At 37.2% G+C, this 19024-nt stretch overlaps 1 protein-coding gene across 6 annotated transcripts in view; it reads right to left on the bottom strand.

Moving 5' to 3' along the window:
* Window positions 1-19024, bottom strand: part of Sugct (succinyl-CoA:glutarate-CoA transferase) — a 736642-nt gene that overhangs the window by 370378 nt on the left and 347240 nt on the right. For 4 of the 6 annotated variants that reach the window (XM_085699249.2, XM_048460944.3, XM_048460948.3 and 1 more), the window contains one exon: window positions 17621-17723. The exons of the other annotated variants lie outside the window; for them this stretch is intronic. In XM_085699249.2, the coding sequence (XP_085555375.1) occupies window positions 17621-17723 (103 nt within the window). The remainder of the gene's footprint in view (window positions 1-17620; window positions 17724-19024) is intronic. 6 annotated transcript variants of the gene reach the window in all.

A 19024-nucleotide genomic window follows, 5' to 3' on the forward strand; every position in this document is an offset into this window, starting at 1 on the left:
ATGGACTCAATTCACCTATAAAAAGGCACAGACTTAGAGATTGGATACGAAAACAGGAGCCAACATTCTGCTGTTTACAAGAAACACACCTCAACCACAAAGACAGACACTTACTCAGAGTAAAGGGTTGCGGAAAGGTTTTTCAAGCAAACGGACCTAAGAAACAAGCGGGTGTGGCCATTCTAATTTCCAACAAAATTGACTTCAAACTAAAATCAATCAGAAGAGATGGAGATGGACATTTTATACCCATAACAGGACCAATTCATCAGGAGGAAGTCTCAATCCTAAATATCTATGCCCCTAATATAAAGGCACGCACATATGTAAAAGAAACTCTTCTAGAACTCAAGGCAATCATCAAACCACACACACTAATAGTAGGAGACTTCAACACACCTCTCTCACCAATGGACACGTCAATCAGACAGAAACCTAACAGAGAAATAAGAGAATTATTGGAGGTATTGAATCAAATGGACTTAACAGACATCTATAGAACACTCCACCCAAATAGGAAAGAATATACCTTCTTCTCTGCAGCTCATGGAACCTACTCAAAAATTGACCACATACTCGGTAACAAAGCAAACTTACACAGATACAAAAAAATATTAGTAACCACCTGTGTATTGTAAGATCACCATGGATTAAAGTTCGAATTCAACAACAATGCTACCCCCAGGAAGCCAACAAACTCAAGGAAGTTGAAAGTCAACTACTAAATCACCCCTGGGTCAAGGAAGAAATAAAGAAAGAAATTAATGTCTTCCTTGAATTTAATGAAAATAAAGACACAACATACTCAAACCTATGGGACACTATGAAAGCAGTGCTAAGAGAAAAGTTCATAGCACTAAGTGCCCAATTAAAGAAAACGGAGAAAGCACACATTGGAGACTTAACAGCATACTTGAAAGCTCTAGAAAAAAAGAAGCTGATTCACCCAGGAGGAGTAGAAGACTGGAAACAATCAAACTGAGGGCTGAAATCAACAAAGTAGAAACACAGAAAACAATCCAAAGAATAAATGAAACTAAAAGCTGGTTCTTGGAGAAAATCAACAAGATCGACAAACCCCTATCCAAACTAATCAAACGGCAGAGAGAGAACATGCAAATTAATAAGATCAGAAATGAAAAGGGGGACATAACCACAGACACAGAGGAAATTCAGAGAATCATTAGATCTTACTACAAAAGCCTGTATGCCACAAAACTGGAAAATGTAAAAGAAACGGACATTTTTTAGATAAGTACCATATACCAAAGTTGAACCAAGAACAGGTAAACAATTGAAATAGACCTGTTAGTCACGAAGAATTAGAAGCTGTTATCAAAAATCTCCCTATCAAAAAAAAAAAAAGCCAGGACCAGATGGTTTCAATGCAGAATTCTACCAGAACTTCCAGGAAGAGCTAATACCTATACTCCTTAATGTATTCCACAATATAGAAACAGAAGAGTCATTGCCAAACTCCTTTTATGAAGCTACAGTTACTCTGATACCAAAACCACACAAAGACACAACCAAGAAAGAGAATTGCAGGCCAATATCACTCATGAACATCAACGCAAAAATTCTCAATAAAATACTGGCAAACCGAATCCAAGAACACATTAGAAAAATTATCCATTATGATCAAGTAGGCTTCATCCCAGAGATGCAGGGCTGGTTCAACATACGCAAATCTATCAATGTAATCCATCATATAAATAAACTGAAAGAAAAAAACCATATGATCATTTCATTGGATACTGAAAAAGCATTTGACAAAATTCAACACCCATTTATGATAAAGGTGTTGGAGAGATTGGGGATACAAGGACCATACCTAAAGATAATAAAAGCAATATATAGAAAGCCGACAGCTAACATCAAACTGAATGGAGAAAAAGCCTTTCAAAGCCTTTCCACTAAAATCAGGAACACAACAAGGCTGTCCACTCTCTCCATACCTCTTCAATATGGTGCTTGAAGTTCTAGCAATAGCAATAAGACAACATGAGGGGATCAAGGGGATTCAAATTGGAAAGGATGAAGTTAAACTTTTGTTATTTGCAGACGATATGATAGTGTACAAAAGCGACCCCAAAAACTCTACCAAAGAACTCCTACAGCTGATAAACACCTTTAGTAATGTGGCAGGATACAAGATCAACTTCAAAAAATCAGTTGCCCTCCTATACACAAAGGATAAAGAAGCAAAGAGGGAAATCAGAGAAACATCGCCTTTCACGATAGCCACAAATAGCATAAAATATCTTGGGGTTACTCTAACCAAGGAAGTGAAAGACCTATTTGACAAGAACTTTAAGTCTTTGAAGAAAGAAATTGAGGAGGATACCAGAAAATGGAAAGACCTCCCCTGCTCTTGGTTTGGGAGAATCAACATAGTAAAAATGGCAATTCTACCAAAAGCAATCTATAGATTCAATGCAATCCCCATCAAAATCCCATCAAACTTCTTCACAGACCTTGAGAGAACAATAATCAACTTTATATGGCAAAACAAAAAACCCAGGATAGCCCAAACAATCTTATACAATAAAGGAAGTTCTGGAGGCATTACCATTCCTGACTTCAAACTCTATTACAGAGCTACAATATTGAAAACAGCTTGGTATTGGCATAAGAACAGAGAAGTCGACCTATGGAATCGAATAGAAGACCTGGATATTAACCCACAAACCTATGAACACCTAATTTTCAACAAGAGACCTAAAGGTATACAATGGAAGAAGGAAAGCATCTTTAACAAATGGTGCTGGCATAACTGGATGTCAACCTGTAGAAGAATGAAAATAGATCCATATCTATCACCATGCACAAAACTCAAGTCCAAATGGATTAAAGACATCAATATTAATCTGTCCACTTTGAACCTGATAGAAGAGAAAGTGGGAAGTAGTATACAAGATATAGGCAGAGGAGACCACTTCCTAAGCAGAACCCCAGTAGCACAGACAATAAGAGAAACAATGAATAAATGGGACCTACTGAATCTGAGAAGCTTCTGTAAAGCAAAGGACACTGTCAGTAAGACAAAAAGGCTGCCTTCTGACTGGGAGAAGATCTTCACAAACCCCTCATCAGACAAAGGTCTGATCTCCAAAATATACAAAGAACTCAAGAAACTAGACACTAAAACTCTAATTAACCCAATTAAAAAATGGGGTACTGAACTGAACAGAGAATTCTCAACAGAAGAATTTTGAATGGCCAAAAGACACTTAAGGTCATGCTCAACCTCCTTAGCGATCAGGGAAATGCAAATCAAAACCACTTTGAGATATCATCTTACACCTGTCAGAATAGCTAAACTCAAAAACACCAATGATAGCCTATGCTGGAGAGGATGTGGAGTGAGGGGAACACTCATCCATTGTTGGTGGAAATGCAAAATTGTGCAGCCACTGTGGAAATCAGTGTAGCGGTTTCTCAGGAAACTGGGAGTAAACCTCCCTCAGGACCCAGCAATTCCACTCTTGGGAATATACCCAAGAGATGCCCTATCATACTAAAGTATTTGTTCAACTATGTTCATAGCTGCACTATTTATAATAGCCAGAACCTGGAAACAACCTAGGTGCACCTCAACAGAAGAATGGTTTAAAAAAGTGTGGAACATATACACATTAGGGTTTTACTCAGTGGTAAAAAACAACGACATCTTGAATTTGCATGCAAATGGATGGAAATAGAAAACGCTTTACTGACTGAGGTAAACCAGACACAAAAAGAGGAATATGGTATGTACTCACTCATAAGTGGATTCTAGCCATAGTTAAAGGTCTTTGAGTCTATAACTCATGATCCTAGAGAAGCTAAATAAGAAGGTGAACATGAAGAAAATCATATAGTTATCCTCCTGGATATTAGAAGTAGACAAGATTTCCAGGCAAACTTGGGTGCACGGTGTGGGGGTGGAAGTAAGGGGAGATGATTAGGGAGAGGGGAGAGGGGGAGGATTGGGGATGGCTTGGGGGAACCGGAGGGGGGAAGCGAGGAAGGATGGTTATGGGAGCAGTGAAGTTTATATCTCAACTAAGGGAGCCATTTTAGGGTTTGCAAGAGACTTGATTCTGGAGGGTTTCCCAGGCCCAAGGAGAGGTTCCCAGATTGTTTCCTGGGCAGCAGAGGAGAGGGTGCCTGAACTGGCCTTAGCCCATAACCATACTGATGAATATTTTGCATGTCACCACAGAACCTTCATATGGTGAAGGATGGAGATAGAGACAGAGACACATATTGGAACACTGGACTTAACTCCCTAGGTCCAAATGAGAAGCAGAGGGAGGGAGAACGTGAGCAAGGAAGGCAGAACCAGAGGAAACCTTCATCCGACGATGGATGGAGATACAGACGGAGACCCACATTGGAGCACTGGACTGAGCCCCCAAGGTCCAAATGAAGAGCAGAAGAAAGGAGAACATGAAAAAAGAAGTCAGGACCGCGAAGGGTGCGTTCACCCACTGATACAAGGGGACTGACCAAATGAGAGCCCACCAAGGCCAGCTGGACTGGGACTGAACCGTGATCAAACCGGATTCTCTGAATGTGGCTGCCATGGGGGCTGACTGAGAAGCCATTGACAATGGCACTGGGTCTTGTTTCGTCTGCATTTACTGACTTTTTGGGATCCTGGCCTGTTTGGATGCTCACCTTGCTGGATCTGGAGGGAGGGGAAGGAACTTGGATTCTCCACAGGACAGGAAACCCTGACTGCTCTTGGGAATGGTGAGGGAGGAGGAAAGGGAGTGGGGTAGTGGGGGGAGCGGGAGGGTATTGGGAGGAGGGGAGGAAGTGGAAATTCTTTAAATTAATAAATAAGGGGAAAAAAAAGAAAAATCAGCAATAAAATTGAACATTTTTTTCCAAATATGACATTCAAATGACTAACTGTTTTCACACAAATCAATGTTTAGCTCCACTGATGAACAGGGAAATGCAAAATTCACACCAGGGTGAAGGGTGGTGACTGTCGCAAAGTCCAAAGAGAACAGAAACTGGTGGGGATGAGAAGGTAAGAGAAAGCTCACACACTATTGTTCCAGGGAGATCAAATTCTCCCCTCTCTAGTTAATCATTGTATAAAAGTTCTTAAAATACTACTGGTGATGAATCTCTTTCAGTCTTAGTCCCCATCCAATATGCCAACAATATAACTAGGAAGGACTGTTAACAAATCATTCTGGAAAATCAAAGTACAAAGCATTTTCTTGCCCTGTGAGTGTATGGACAGCACTGGCACTGGTTTTAACTACACAGAGATGACCACAATTCATTTTAAGTTCCCAGTTAGGGAGCTATGTGAGACTTGGAAGGTTTCTAAGTTCACTTACACTTTCTGATAATAAAAATAACATAATTATTGTTATAGAAAATGTTTCACATGATTGAGAAATATATATATATATATATATATATATAAATAATTTTGTTTCTCACTTTTTTGTCTTTACAGGTATTTTTCAAAAACATAACAGAAGAAGTGTATAATGTAGTGAAACATATCATATATTTAATCCATATATCATAGTTATACAAGTAGTTTATTTTAACTTTCAGCTAGAGTTCCTGAAATGCATTTTACAAGATAACTAAAGCCATCTGAAATTAGTTTTGAAATAGTTTGGGAAGATTATTATTGAGTCAGAGTGCAAACAGTTTAAAGTATTTGATATGTACTCTCAAACTGTTTCCATAAAGTGTGTACCAGCAAACAGTGTTCACATGCCCCATCTAATCTTAAGTTTAAGCATGATCTGTTTCTATATGTATGTGTGCAAATATACATATCTATGAAATATAAATTTTTTGGTTGTATTATTGTTTTTGTTTTTCTGCAGCTTTGGAACTAGCACTTGTAGACCAGACCAGGCTGGCCTCAAACTCACAGAGTCTCTGCATATTTTCAGTGCTGGAAAAACAAAAATATAAATAAATAAATTTGGCACTTGACTGTGAATTCTTTATTCCTAACACTGGGTTATATTTTATATTTCTGGTTTATATGGATTTCCTGTGTTTCCTAACCAGGTGTTCTGTCTTTTGTCTGTTTCTTGAGGTCATTTCTCATGTCTAAGGTGCTGATGTTTCTGAGCAACAGCTTCCCAACATATTTGCTGTAAGAACTTTCTATTGTTCTAATACCTCCATCCTTATCATCACTACTAGTATCATACAGACTTTACTTCTATTTATCAAATTTGTGATGTGGGATTCCCCTCTGTATGCTGTGAATACCATTGGTTAATAAAGAAACTGCCTTGGCCAATAGCAAGGTAGAACTTAGTTAAGGGGAAAAATCTAAGCTGAATGCTGGGGAAAAAGAGGCAGAGTCAGAGAGAAGACATGGAGTTGCCACCAGAGATAGACATGTTGGAACCTTGTCGGTAGGCCATGAGCCTCATGGTAAAATAATGGAGGTGGCTTAATTCTAGATGTAAGAGCTAGTTAACAACATGCTTAAGTAATTGGTCAAGCAGTGATTTAATGATACAGTTTCTGTGTGGTTATTTTGGGAGTCTGGGCAGTCGGGAAATGAACAAGCATCATTCTTACTACAATTTTGTCAAATCATTTTTGTGACATTTTTATTGTTTTGCTTAGCCTTTTCATTTATAAAAATATCTTTTTATTACATTGTAATCTTGAAATAATTTTACAATATAAATGTCCTTCAATTGATCAATGGATAATGAAACTATGGTACCTTTACAACATGGAATAAGATTCAGCTGTAAAGAAAAATATCATGAAATATGCAGGTATACTGATAGAACTAAAAAGGATCATACTGAGTGAGGTAACTCAGACCCAGAAAGACAAACATTACATGCTCTCTCTCATCTTTAGCTCCTACCTTCAATGAGAGCCGATAACCTGGAGAAACTACACTCAAAACCAAAGGGGCTATGGTAGTTAGAGGAAAATTAGAGTGAGTATTAACAGAGTTAAAGTAATTTGAAGGGGGAAATTGGAAAATCTAGAGAAGAGACCATTTACAGAGGAAAGAAGGAGCTTAATACAAAAGGAGAGGAGGAGAGGAGTATAAATAATGAAAGGGATGTCTGAAAAGGTCTAAATGAATCAAATCATTTGTTTGCCTAAAATTTGCATGTATGTGTATACATACATTTATAAAGTTCAAATGAGACCTTCCTACATGTACTGATAAAGCCTTTCCCAAGAGCCGTAGACTATCTGACAAAAACCTCAATGAGAAATGAGAAGTTCCTTTTCGAGTTGTTGACCAGAAAAATCCAAGAGGTACTCATACACAGCCATGAAGTTGCCTAAATCAGGCTTGAACAAAGATGAGAGCAGCAGAGGTAAGAGAAGGAAATTTCTTGAAGCCTCAACCCTAGACAAAAGGTTCAAGCTACTAAGAAATGCTTAGAGTTGGAAGAAATAGTCTTCTTCAGGGAAGAGAGTTGCTATTGTTTATCCAATACCAAATGGCCATCCCTAAAATCATATTCATTTAGGTACCATATAGACTGAATATTTTCATTTATATACTTAATATATTTATGTATCATTTGTTATTGCAATATTTCTAAGAGAGGCTATGAATTTGAGAGGCAGCTAGAAGGATACATAGAAAGGGCTGCAGGGAAAAAAAGAAATGAGGTAAATATGTAATTACATTTTAATTTACAAAAGAAGAGACAGTAAAAATAAACTAAGAATAATTTTGATTTAAAACAAACCCTAGGGCATTTATTACTTATTAAGCATAAATTGTGACAAAAATATTGTCCATTTCCTTTGAGTAACATCAATCTTTTTTTGTCCTTTTGACATTCTCTTTCTATCCCTAACAAATCTGTGAAATAATTTTTTAGTTTCCCTTCACATTCCATTCATTTATTCCTCTGTTTTCTACTAGGACCATTCTCTTTTAGTTATTGTGGCTTGACTATACGCGTGTGTCTTCATTAGGGTTACTATTGCTATGCTGAAACACCATGACAAAAGCAAGTTGATGAGGAAGAGGTTTATTTGCTTTATACTCCCACATCATAGCCCACCACTGAAAGAAGTCAGAACAGGAACTCAAACAGGGCAGGAACCTGGAGGCAGGAGCTGATGTAGATGCAATGGAGGGGTGCTACTTACTGTCTTGCTCATCATGACTTGCTCAAACTACTTTCTTATAGAACCCAAGACCACTAGCCCAGGGATAGCACCACCCACAACGGGCTAGGTCTTCCCCATAAATCACTATCTTCCCTGAGGCTAGATCATATGGAGACATTCTCTTAATTGAGGTTTCCTCCTCTCCAAAGACTTTAGCTTGTGTCAAGTTGACATAAAACTATCCAGCACAGTATGCTAATACATGCTCCCTCTAGTGGTAGACATACTTTACATATATCTTTTAGACCTACATAACATTTGTTATTCATCTTAATTTTATGTCATTTGCTTGTTTATTATGTGTGTATATATACATGCGCAAGCCATAGCACATGAGAAGATATCAGACAACAAGTTGAGGGAGTCAGTTCTTTCTGTCCACTTTATGGGTTCCAGGGATTTAATTTTGTCATCAGATATGACAGTAAGTACCTTTACCTGATGAACTATCTCACTACCAAAATATTTGCTACTTTTGTTCAAATATTTTTCCAAATATCCCAGAAAAATAATCAAGTTGGAAAACATCCCACGGGAGCTAACATTACATTTATAATAGAATGGTAATTCATCCAGGAATAATTGATGTATGACTAATACTGTCCCCTCAGTTATGAATGACTATGTTTTTACAGTCTTTTCAAACTTCCTTCTAACTTTCAACCAAGTAATACAGTTTTCTATAAGAGCTTTCTATTTTGCTTTTCAGCTCTTCAAAAGCAGCCAGCAAGAACAAAGTCCCTAAGTCTAACAATGTATCAGAAAAGAGAGATTATCATTTATTATATTTTCCTGTTGCTAGAGCAGAAATAATTTAAGCAACAACTTTCCCTTTTAAACTATAAAAGATTTCAGTTTCAGACAAAAGTAAAAACTAAAAAAAGAAATGGTCAATCGGACATATTGTTATTAAATAGATCTTTCACAAAAGGAAATACAGATAAATTGCTATTAAATAGAGATTTTACAAAAGAAAATGCTTAAGACATAAATTATTTGATTGAGTTGAGAGATAATAATAAAAACTAAAATAATTGCAAATTATGCAAAACTGAAAATAATTCCTAGATAGTTTTGTGATTGTCTAGGTGGATGGCACTCACATTGCAGCGACTTATGGCATCAAAGACTTGAGATGAGAATGACAAAACAACATTTCTGCAGGGATAAAACACACAACGGGTTCCAAAGACCGGATAAATATTTAAATATCTAATCAACAATCTTTCAGTATTATTTATACTTATCAGCATGCCTTATTTGAATTCATTCAGGATCTCAAAACGTACCCAGAAAACACTAATTAACCTTTCCTGATATTCAGCCTGTACACACCAAAAAAACAGATTGTGTCTCTGGATGAAAAGGTGAAGATCTGGTAAAAGTCAATGATAATGCTGTGGAAGTCTACTCTGAAATAATGTGAAAATGTTCAGAAAATGTAGGTTTTATATTTGGAGCTTAGAAATTAGCTGCATGCTGTGCAAGCTCATCAGGAAGAGACACGGTGTCAAAAACAGACACAGGAAGTCACTTTATAAGACACCAAGAAAACTGTTATATCCTCAGATATGAGATATGTCAAAATCACTAAACAGTAAAAGCTGGGACCCTACATTCCTAATTACTGAGGAAAAATTGATAACAATGTCATTGACTAATTACAAGAAGCATTTAAAGGGATAAAGAATTCTTTGGCAAGTTTCACGATGAAGGCAGCTCTTTGTTATATTCCAAACTTCAGTTAGACTATTAAACTGGAAATCTCACAGTGGCTTATGTGCATCATCTCTGGATATTCAGACACTCGGTATTTAGTTATAATGCTTCGATGGCACAGAACACTTTCTCCATAAAGCAGACTGCCACCTCCTGCTTGACAGTATATCTTCTTCATTTGTGGTCCTCCACCATCCCCTCCCATACAAGATTCCTAATAGGAGACAAAACGTATGGTGGACTACCCATTCCTGTTTGTAGAATGAGTAGTCTGAATTGCTGTGGCTTTCTTTGTGTCCAAAGCATGTCTTTTACATCTTCTGAACGGTTCAGTCAGACGCTGTTTAAGGCATTCCTGTGGGCTAGCTAGGTGCAAATCAGGGTGATGGTTCAAACAACTTAATGTCTGTTGAGAAGGTACCTAAGCTTCCTAGGTATCATTATTTAAAATTAGCATGATATGCATATAATGTTAGCCTTACATTTTACTAAGTTTCTTCTTAAATTGTAACACAAATATCATATTGGAATTCTTCTACTCAAAAAAAAATGGATGCTTCTGCCTTATCCATAATATTTTAAAATAAGATAAATTCAAATTTTTGCTATTCACCTAGATTTAAAATGCATCATTTCTTCAAAAGTTGGACATATCATGCCCAGGTCCCATAAATCAAATAACTTGTGAGTAATAAAATAAGTAATAAATGCAAATTTTATTTCTCATAATACATTTGTTTGTTAGGAACTTTGTGGTGATATTTTGTTTGTGCTATAACACATAAAGCTTGCCTGAAGTCTAGTCACACGAGTTAGCCAGAGACGACAGGCAATGGTAGCACACATCTTTAATCACAGCAGTGGGGAGACAGAGGCAAAGGGATCTCTATGAACTCAAGGCCACCCTGTGCTACACAAGATTGGATCAGTCTAAAAGTATAACAGAGCCAAGTGATGGTGGCTCACTCCTTTAATCCCAGCACTAGGGAAGTAGATACAGGAAGTGATACGGTTGGGAAGAGAGAGGAATATATGGCAGGAGGAGACAGGAGCTCAGCATTAAGTCTGAGGTTTTGTAGAAACATCATTCAGCCAGAGGACTTGAGAGACAGGATACCCCATTCAGTTTGAGGATTTTGTAGAGGTAAGAGCTAGTGGCTGGCTGCTCTGCTTCTCTGATATTCAGGCAAGTTTTATTTGTTAAAGCATGACCACAATATAATCACAAAACTCATCTTAGTTCGGGATTCTATTGTTGTAAAGAGACACCATGACCATGGCAACTCTTATAAAGGAGAACATTCGTTTGAGATGGCGCCTTACAATTTCAGATGTTCAGTACATTATCATAATGACAGGGACCACAATATGTGTGAGCAGATGTGGTACTGGAGAGATAGCTGAGAGCCCAACATTTTGCAGACAATAGGAAGTTTACTGAGATACTGAGCATAGGAAACCTCAAAGCCAACCCCCACAGTGACACACTTTCTTCAACAATGTCATGCCTACTCCAGAGTCACAGTTCCTAATAGTGCCATTCCCTATGAGATTATGGGGGCCAATTCCTACCACAGAACTACTAATAGATGAACTATTTTACTTAGACCCTTATCAACAAGTGTTATGTGAAACCATGTAAGTCTATTAAAGGGTATCAAAAATATTTTTAGGTATAAAATGGGAGTAAACACTCACTGATACAGATTAGATGCCACTGATATTCAGCTGCCCTGTGCTGCCATTCTGCCCAGGGGCACTCGGATCCAACCACCCCAGCAAGAAAGCAAGAGAGTACACGACCCCTCCTCCTCAGCTTTTAAGTAGTCATGTATGCAGAAAGGACCATGCCCTAGGGCTTGTTGCTCCAAAGGTCATTGGCTAAACAGATAGAAATCCTACAACAAACAGGTTTCTTATTATATAAATTACATTTTATAGACAGAGTCTAGGCATTTTCCTACAGTATTAGATAAGGATGTAAGCCTTGTATAATTCCCTGAAACCCAAGCAACTCTGCTAAATAATAACATTAATCAAAGATAATATTTAGTATTAGTACTCAGTGTGTGTGTGTGTGTATTGTGTGTGTGTCTGTCTGTCTGTCTGTCAAAAGGCAGCCACTAATTTTGTGTTTCCTCTGATGCTTACTATATGAATATTAAGGTCTTTTTTTCCAGATGCTCAGAAATTTTTCCAAATGGGCTAAAATAAAATCACTTAGAAAATATGAGCTAGCCTTAAGATTAATAAAACCACTAACTTCACAGACTTACACAAATGATGAGATGAAAACAGCAGTTTTCAGCCATCAAGTATTTCAATCCTTCACTTTGTTTCCATGATACGTTTATCCCGTACGAAATATTTACAAAGGGAGTTGTAATGACCTTCTGGGACAAGAAGAATAAGATTCCTGTAGGAAATGTTAAAACTAAATTCGATGGGATGCAAAGTTAGAGACGGCTGTTAAGAGATGGCACGCCGCCACTGGGTGGGGTTTTGTTTTGGTTCCTGTTAGAGATGCAGGTGTTTGGCACCAGTTAAAATCGGGGCCAGCTGTGATATTTCAATAATCCTGATGTTTCTCTCACAATATTTCTCAGAAGTGATGCTTCCTGGTGATGTCTTACACCTGACATGTTCAACTTGTGTGGTACAGATGGGAAGCTACGGCAAATAACACCCATTTGTGACACCCTTCGCCCTTCTTCCCCACCCTCAGGCCATGACATCAAGGATGAAGAAAACTTAGGTGCTCTAATCATTCATACTTCTTAACAAAACAGTTCAATTTAAGATGATGATACTCAAGAATGAGCAGAAAGAGTCTGCAGGGCAATCCTGAGGCAGGTTGGAGTGTTACTTGATCTCAGTGTAGATAACGGTGCTTCAAAACCCCTCTCTGTAGTAGGATCCATACCTAGTTTTGCAAGAATTTGAATAGTTTCATTTAAAAGCTGCATTTTCTTTTAAGTTTGTTTGAGTTGGAAACCCTCAAACCACAATGCATCTCATGCACATGTTCCCAAGGGCATGTTCATAAGATCATGCTGAGGTCATCTAGTAAGCTGTTGAAACGTTTTGAGAATTCCTTTAATGTACTGCACAATCTTGGCCTGATTAAAAAACAGTTATTTTAAGAATGCACTTGGGAAACAGGCTAGCTATTAAGATATATATGTAGATAGTCTATATTACACTTTACAATGCATAGAACTTCCCTCGTATAATTTGTCATTGGGGGAGGAAAACAATAAAACTATCACTTCAAGAGTTTTGAATCAAAACATCTCAGAACTGTTGGTACACTCAGGCCAAAGCCCCTGTAGTATTTTTGATTAACAGTGGATACTCACAGGGGTCACGTGAACCATTCAAAGAGCAGATCATTTAATCAGAGGATTAAGAAGTAGACAACCTTCCATTTAGCCAAGACAAAATGTATCATCTGTTGCTTTTCCGTTGAGATAAAAATTCAATGCTTCTTGGAAAACAAACATATGATGAAATTTTGGGGTTGGGAATAATTTTTTCCATCAAGTAAATGTTCATTTTCTACAAAGAATTTCTAATCACAGGTGGGAAGTAAGTAGTCTACTTGGTAAGTGGCACACAAAATTGTCTTCTAGTCTTTGAGTTCCCTGTTTCCCTCCCCCACCCAGAGCTGGACATACTGCTTTTCACCTCATCAGGGACTTCCTTCCTGTGCCTTGTTCCAGGTCTTGTAATTCACCCAAAGTGATTTCTAATTGAGCAAGCAGCTGTGCTGGCACAGCACACATGGGGCATTGGGCCACAGAACCAGTGACCCATCCCCACATCTGAATGCAAGTGACCAGTTCCTTGTACCCAGGGCCAAGAAACTCTGTAATTCACCAGAGGAAAAGAATAAAACACTTCAAACAGAAATCATACTTCAAAAAAATGTTCCATGGAAAATTAAAAACTATAAAGAAGTGTCAATCACAAATGAGTGAGGGCTGTACACTTTCGGGCAAAAAATTTGTTAATACATTTTCATAAGATGGTAGCAGAGTATGATTTTAGTGAATGATTTATATAGCTAGACTGGATGTGACTCTGTCCATGGGCATAGATAAGTCAAGAGTACCTATAACAAGAATAAAATGTAAAGGGCATCATCTTAAATATTTTCAGGTGCTCTAGTGAGGCACTATGACCAACAAAACTTATAGAATAAAGAATTGACTTGGGGCTTACTGTTTCAGAGGGTTTGAAATGTGACAGAAGGCAAATATGCATGGCTCTGGAGCTGGAGCTTAGAGCTTACATTTAGATCTGGAAGCATGAGGCAGAGAGACCTAGCTAAGAATTCAAAAGAATGAACCTTTTGAAACCTCAAAGCCTTCTTACAATGACACACCTACTCCGAAAGGCCACACCCCAATCCTTCCCAAATGGTTCCACCATCTGGAGCCTAAGCTTTCAAACATATGAGCCTGGTGGGCACACATTCTCATTCAAATCACCACAAACACCATTATAATGAAAGCTGCCATTACATTGAGCTAGCATGGAGCCTTCCTTGCACCCCCACTCTGTGCTAACATTCTATCTGATGCTATCAACAGAGAGATAAAATTTCATTTTAATGTTTAATATTTAAAGAAACTGTAGTTTAGAATGATCATAAAAGTAGTAGCCTATCCTGAAAATATTTTGCACTCAGTCTCCTGAGGTCATCAAAAACAATTCCACTAATCCTAAAGAAAAAGTTGGTCAAGCCCTTTTCTGAGGCACAGAGGAACCACCTGAAATTTTAAGAAACCTGTACTCTTCACACTTAACTAAATTTTCATTTTATGGTTCATCAATCTACAAATATTATTGAATACCTGCTAGTTCAGTCATTTTTGAATTTATTTTTCAGAAATGCATAGAATACTAAATTTGTACTAAATTCCTACCACTTGGTACCTTGCAAACACAATAAGGCAACTGAATTAATAAAATACTCTTTTAAATGACCATTTTTATTTATTTTGTTTTTGAGATAGGGTCTTACTCTTAGCCCAGTTGGCCTCGAACTTGCTATGTAGCCCAGGGAAGCCATGAACTCATGACATTTTGTCTGCTTCAACTTCCTGAGTGATAGGGTTACAGGAATAAGCCAACAAGTTGGTAGAATGAATAATTTTACATGTCACATTAATGTGTTTTCTGAAAGTATTTTATACATTTTTAAAATATGATTTCCCCCACGTTGTACAATTCTTTCAAAATTCAAAATTTTAGGGGGATAAGCACTTTGCGCAGAAGGGGAAGGAGGCAATCCATTTCTTGGATGGGACAAGTAAGACCACCTGAAAGTTTCCCAGTCATCTTTTATTATTTTTATAATGTTAAGAGCACATTGCTCCCTAGTGTTTACAAAACCCAGAGAATCTGCACGCATATATTTCAATACTTAAATTACAAAGAAATATCTGATTGTGAATGAAGGAGACAACTCTCTTTTGCTTCTAGGGTTCAATTATCAATAGTAATCAAAATAAAACTAAATATTTCTGATGACAAAACTATGATAATTAGAATTTACTTTTGGTGGGTAAGAGGGTATTTTGTAGTCATTGAAGGTGCTATGAGAAGATGGTAGCTGACAAAGAATACCATTCTTCTGAAATTGACAGCCTAATTACTAAAACAGCATGCCATAGACTAACACCAAACAATTTTTGTCACCCCCCAAAAATATTTGTAATGAAAAATATTAAATTAACTAAATTTCACTTGTAATTAAGCTGTACTATTAAATTTCACTTGTAATTAAGAGATTAGTCATGAAAATATGGATTGTAGCACCATTTCTAATTGGTATTCATAATAAAAGACCCTGAGTCAGACATAGGGGTTAATGCTGAAAGAGCAGAGAAACAGAGCAGCCAGTTACTAGCTCTTACATCTATCAAATCCTCAGACCAAATGAAGTATCCTATCTCTAGGAATTCTCAAACTGAATGCCTCTATGAAAGCTCAGACTGAATCCTGAGCTCCTATCTCTTGCCTTGTATTCCTGTCTCCATCCAGCCATATCACTTTCTGTTTCCACCTCCCTAGTACTGCTATTAAAGGTATGAGCTATGCTTGGCTCTGTTTCTTTCTCAGACTGGTTCAATCTCGCATAACCCAGTGTGGTATTGAACTTCACCTGCAGAGATCTGTCTGCCTCTGTCTCCCGAGAGCTAGGATAAAAAGGTGTGTGCCACTACTGCCTGGACTATGGCTGACTACTGTAGCTAGCTCTGCACTCTGACCTTCAGGCAAACTTTATCTGTTAAAGCACAAACAAAATATCACCACAACGAGCCTGTATTCTCTCTGAATCACCCATCACTTGAGTAACTGTATGGTAGTAAGAATAATTTTAAAAACTTAAAATTAGATAATCTTGCAATATTAACATTACAGAAATTCACTTTTGCTTTGGTATCTTTATTTCTAATTTAAAAAAAACACACATACACATGGAATAGCAAAAATGCTGATAAATAAATTTTAAGAGATCTTTCTGGGGAAATGTATCCTAAATTGAGAAAAGCTGGAAGTTCTACACATCCCACAACCATAGCTTAGAGCAATAGTTAAAGACATAAAGTGACAAACGAGCTTTCTGGTAAACAGGCACATGAGTGCATGACCACCTCTTCCCAGGAGTCAGCAGACATAAAGTTTTGACATTTGGGGGTCTCTCCTTCTCACACAACACACACCCAACGAACCCCCTAACCTCCCCCTAATACTTTCTCATTATTTTATTGTAAAAATAATATTTCACATTCTTGAGAGGAAAACAAAACACAGAAGAATTTCTGAATTTCTCTACTTTTCTACAGTAAATCTTGTAACTACTGAACTAAATGCATTCACATTTCCTTGAAGTGAACATCTATGTAAAATAAAAGCACTCATGTTAACGACATTCACTTTCCAACAGTCTTTCTCCCTTCGAAAAGTGTGATTTTTCAAATAATTCATTTAAAATTAAAAACTTCTAATATATATGGATGAAGAACTCAAGAAAGAAATACTGCATAATTTTGCAAATGTTAGAAACTGTCAAGATTCCTGAGTCATAGTAAAATATTCATAGAATAAATATTGAGTTCCTTTGCTTTTGTAGGTTATTACATGAATCTGAGATATAGCAAGTTGTTTCTATTTGCTATGGTAATTGAAGTAATAAAATCAAAATAGTATGACAGCAGCTGAATCTGAAGACTGCTAGAGACGAAATATTCAGGTGCCCCTTCTCCGGCTCAACACACATCCTATCTGCATAATCTTAACTCTAGTACATCACACAATTTACCAAACACATAAAAAGCTTGAACTCTACAGATCTAAGTAGGACTTGTTTTGCACATTTTGAGACCGCAATATGATCAGAGTGGATAGTAACTGTGATCTTATCATATTTATTTCTATAAATGGGAATTACTGTGTCCTGACCCCGGGCTATATTTATGTTTTTCAGAAAAAAAATAAATGCCCAGGACTTTGGAAATTTTAGGTAGCTTAAGTATGCTGGATCTAGCAGACTTGAAAGTATGAGTGTGAACAGCTAGTTCATTCTAAGTTGTGATTTTTTTTTTAATTTTAGACTCACAAGCAATTTTAATCAAATAAAATCTCATATCAGAGATTTAGACTTACGATCAATGGTTATTGTTCCTTTATATATGTCAATAAGGGTTTTTTTAAAGTAACCAGAAAATTCAAACGTGCAAACCTGGGCTTCGGAGAACACATCCTTCATACTGTTGATTGGGCCATACGGGATCCCACTTCCTTCAAAGAGACAAAGCCACTTGGTGGTTACTTCTTCTGCAAACCTAGGTGCAGACAAATAGCATGTTTTACAATCTAAAGAGATGGCATGAGCTCTTCTCTTTTGTAGTTATTTTCAAAATAACTAACAGTGACAGAAATATGCTTCTTTGGTTTTCTTTACCCTGAGAGTTTAGAGAAAATTATCAACAGAATGTGACCTGAGTGGTCCTGCTGTCAGTGCCGCCACCCAGGCAGGTGGAATGATTCCTTGAAGTTTTAGCCTAAGTATTCTCTGACAAAGCATCCCGGGAAAGGAAATGTTTCGGGGGGGGGGGGGGGGGAGAAATGCAGTGAATTACAACACTTTTGAGTGATCTACAGATATAATCATCATATGGCAATGTGAGCATGAAATCATGGCATAAAATGTTGTTTAGGTTTCAAGTATAGGATACCAGGTTAGAGCACTAGAAAATTCCTCAAAACTAAAAATAAAATAGTGCTTTAAAGGTAAGCTACCAACAAGGTAGAAAACCACTAATAGCCACAGTCACTGGCTCTAACTACTTGCTAATCTTCACTGTGATGTAAGAATTGTAAAGACATCTGCACATGTTTTCAGTAGCCAGCTTCTACGTACAAAGCAGTATTTCTTATCATTAAGCACAAAGACTTTCCTTTTCTCTTGTACTGTAATGGGTACAGAATTTTACAAATGGGTATAGTTCCATATGCCTGCACTACCAGCACTTGGGAAGTGAGATTAGGAAAATCAGATCCAGGTTATGTTAGGCTACATAACATACACATTTTAATTTCAGTCCCATAAATTTTTGTTGTTGTTTTTTGTTGTTTTGTTTTTCAAGACAGGGTTTCTCTGTGAAACCCTAACTGTCCTAGAACTCAATTTGTAGACCAAGCTGGCCTAAACTCACAGAGATCCACTTGCCTCTGTCTCCCGAGTGTTGGGATTAAAAGCATGTGCCACCACCTCCTGGCCAATCCCATAATTTTTACCTATCTATATGTAGTTTGAAATAATATAATTTATTCTGAAGTACTGGAAATCAAGTATTTTTATGGAAACACTATAATGTAAGGATAAATATCTCAATTCTGGCTTGTTCTTCATATTTATATTTCCAAGACTTCCAGATAGATAGATAGATAGACAGACAGACAGACACATAGTTAGAAGCACATCATCACATTGGTACATGTTGAGAGAATCTAAAAGATACTTTGAACCTGGAACCTTTTCCATGGAGTATCAATTATTTCTATTTTCCTAAGAAAACACAATAATATTTTGTTTTAATAGTTATAACAGTTGGTCTGAAAAATTTACAAGACTAGTAGTTTA

This window comes from Myodes glareolus, chromosome 14 (assembly GCF_982192425.1).
Source record: "Myodes glareolus chromosome 14, mMyoGla1.1, whole genome shotgun sequence".
Classification (NCBI taxonomy): Eukaryota; Metazoa; Chordata; class Mammalia; order Rodentia; family Cricetidae; genus Myodes; species Myodes glareolus.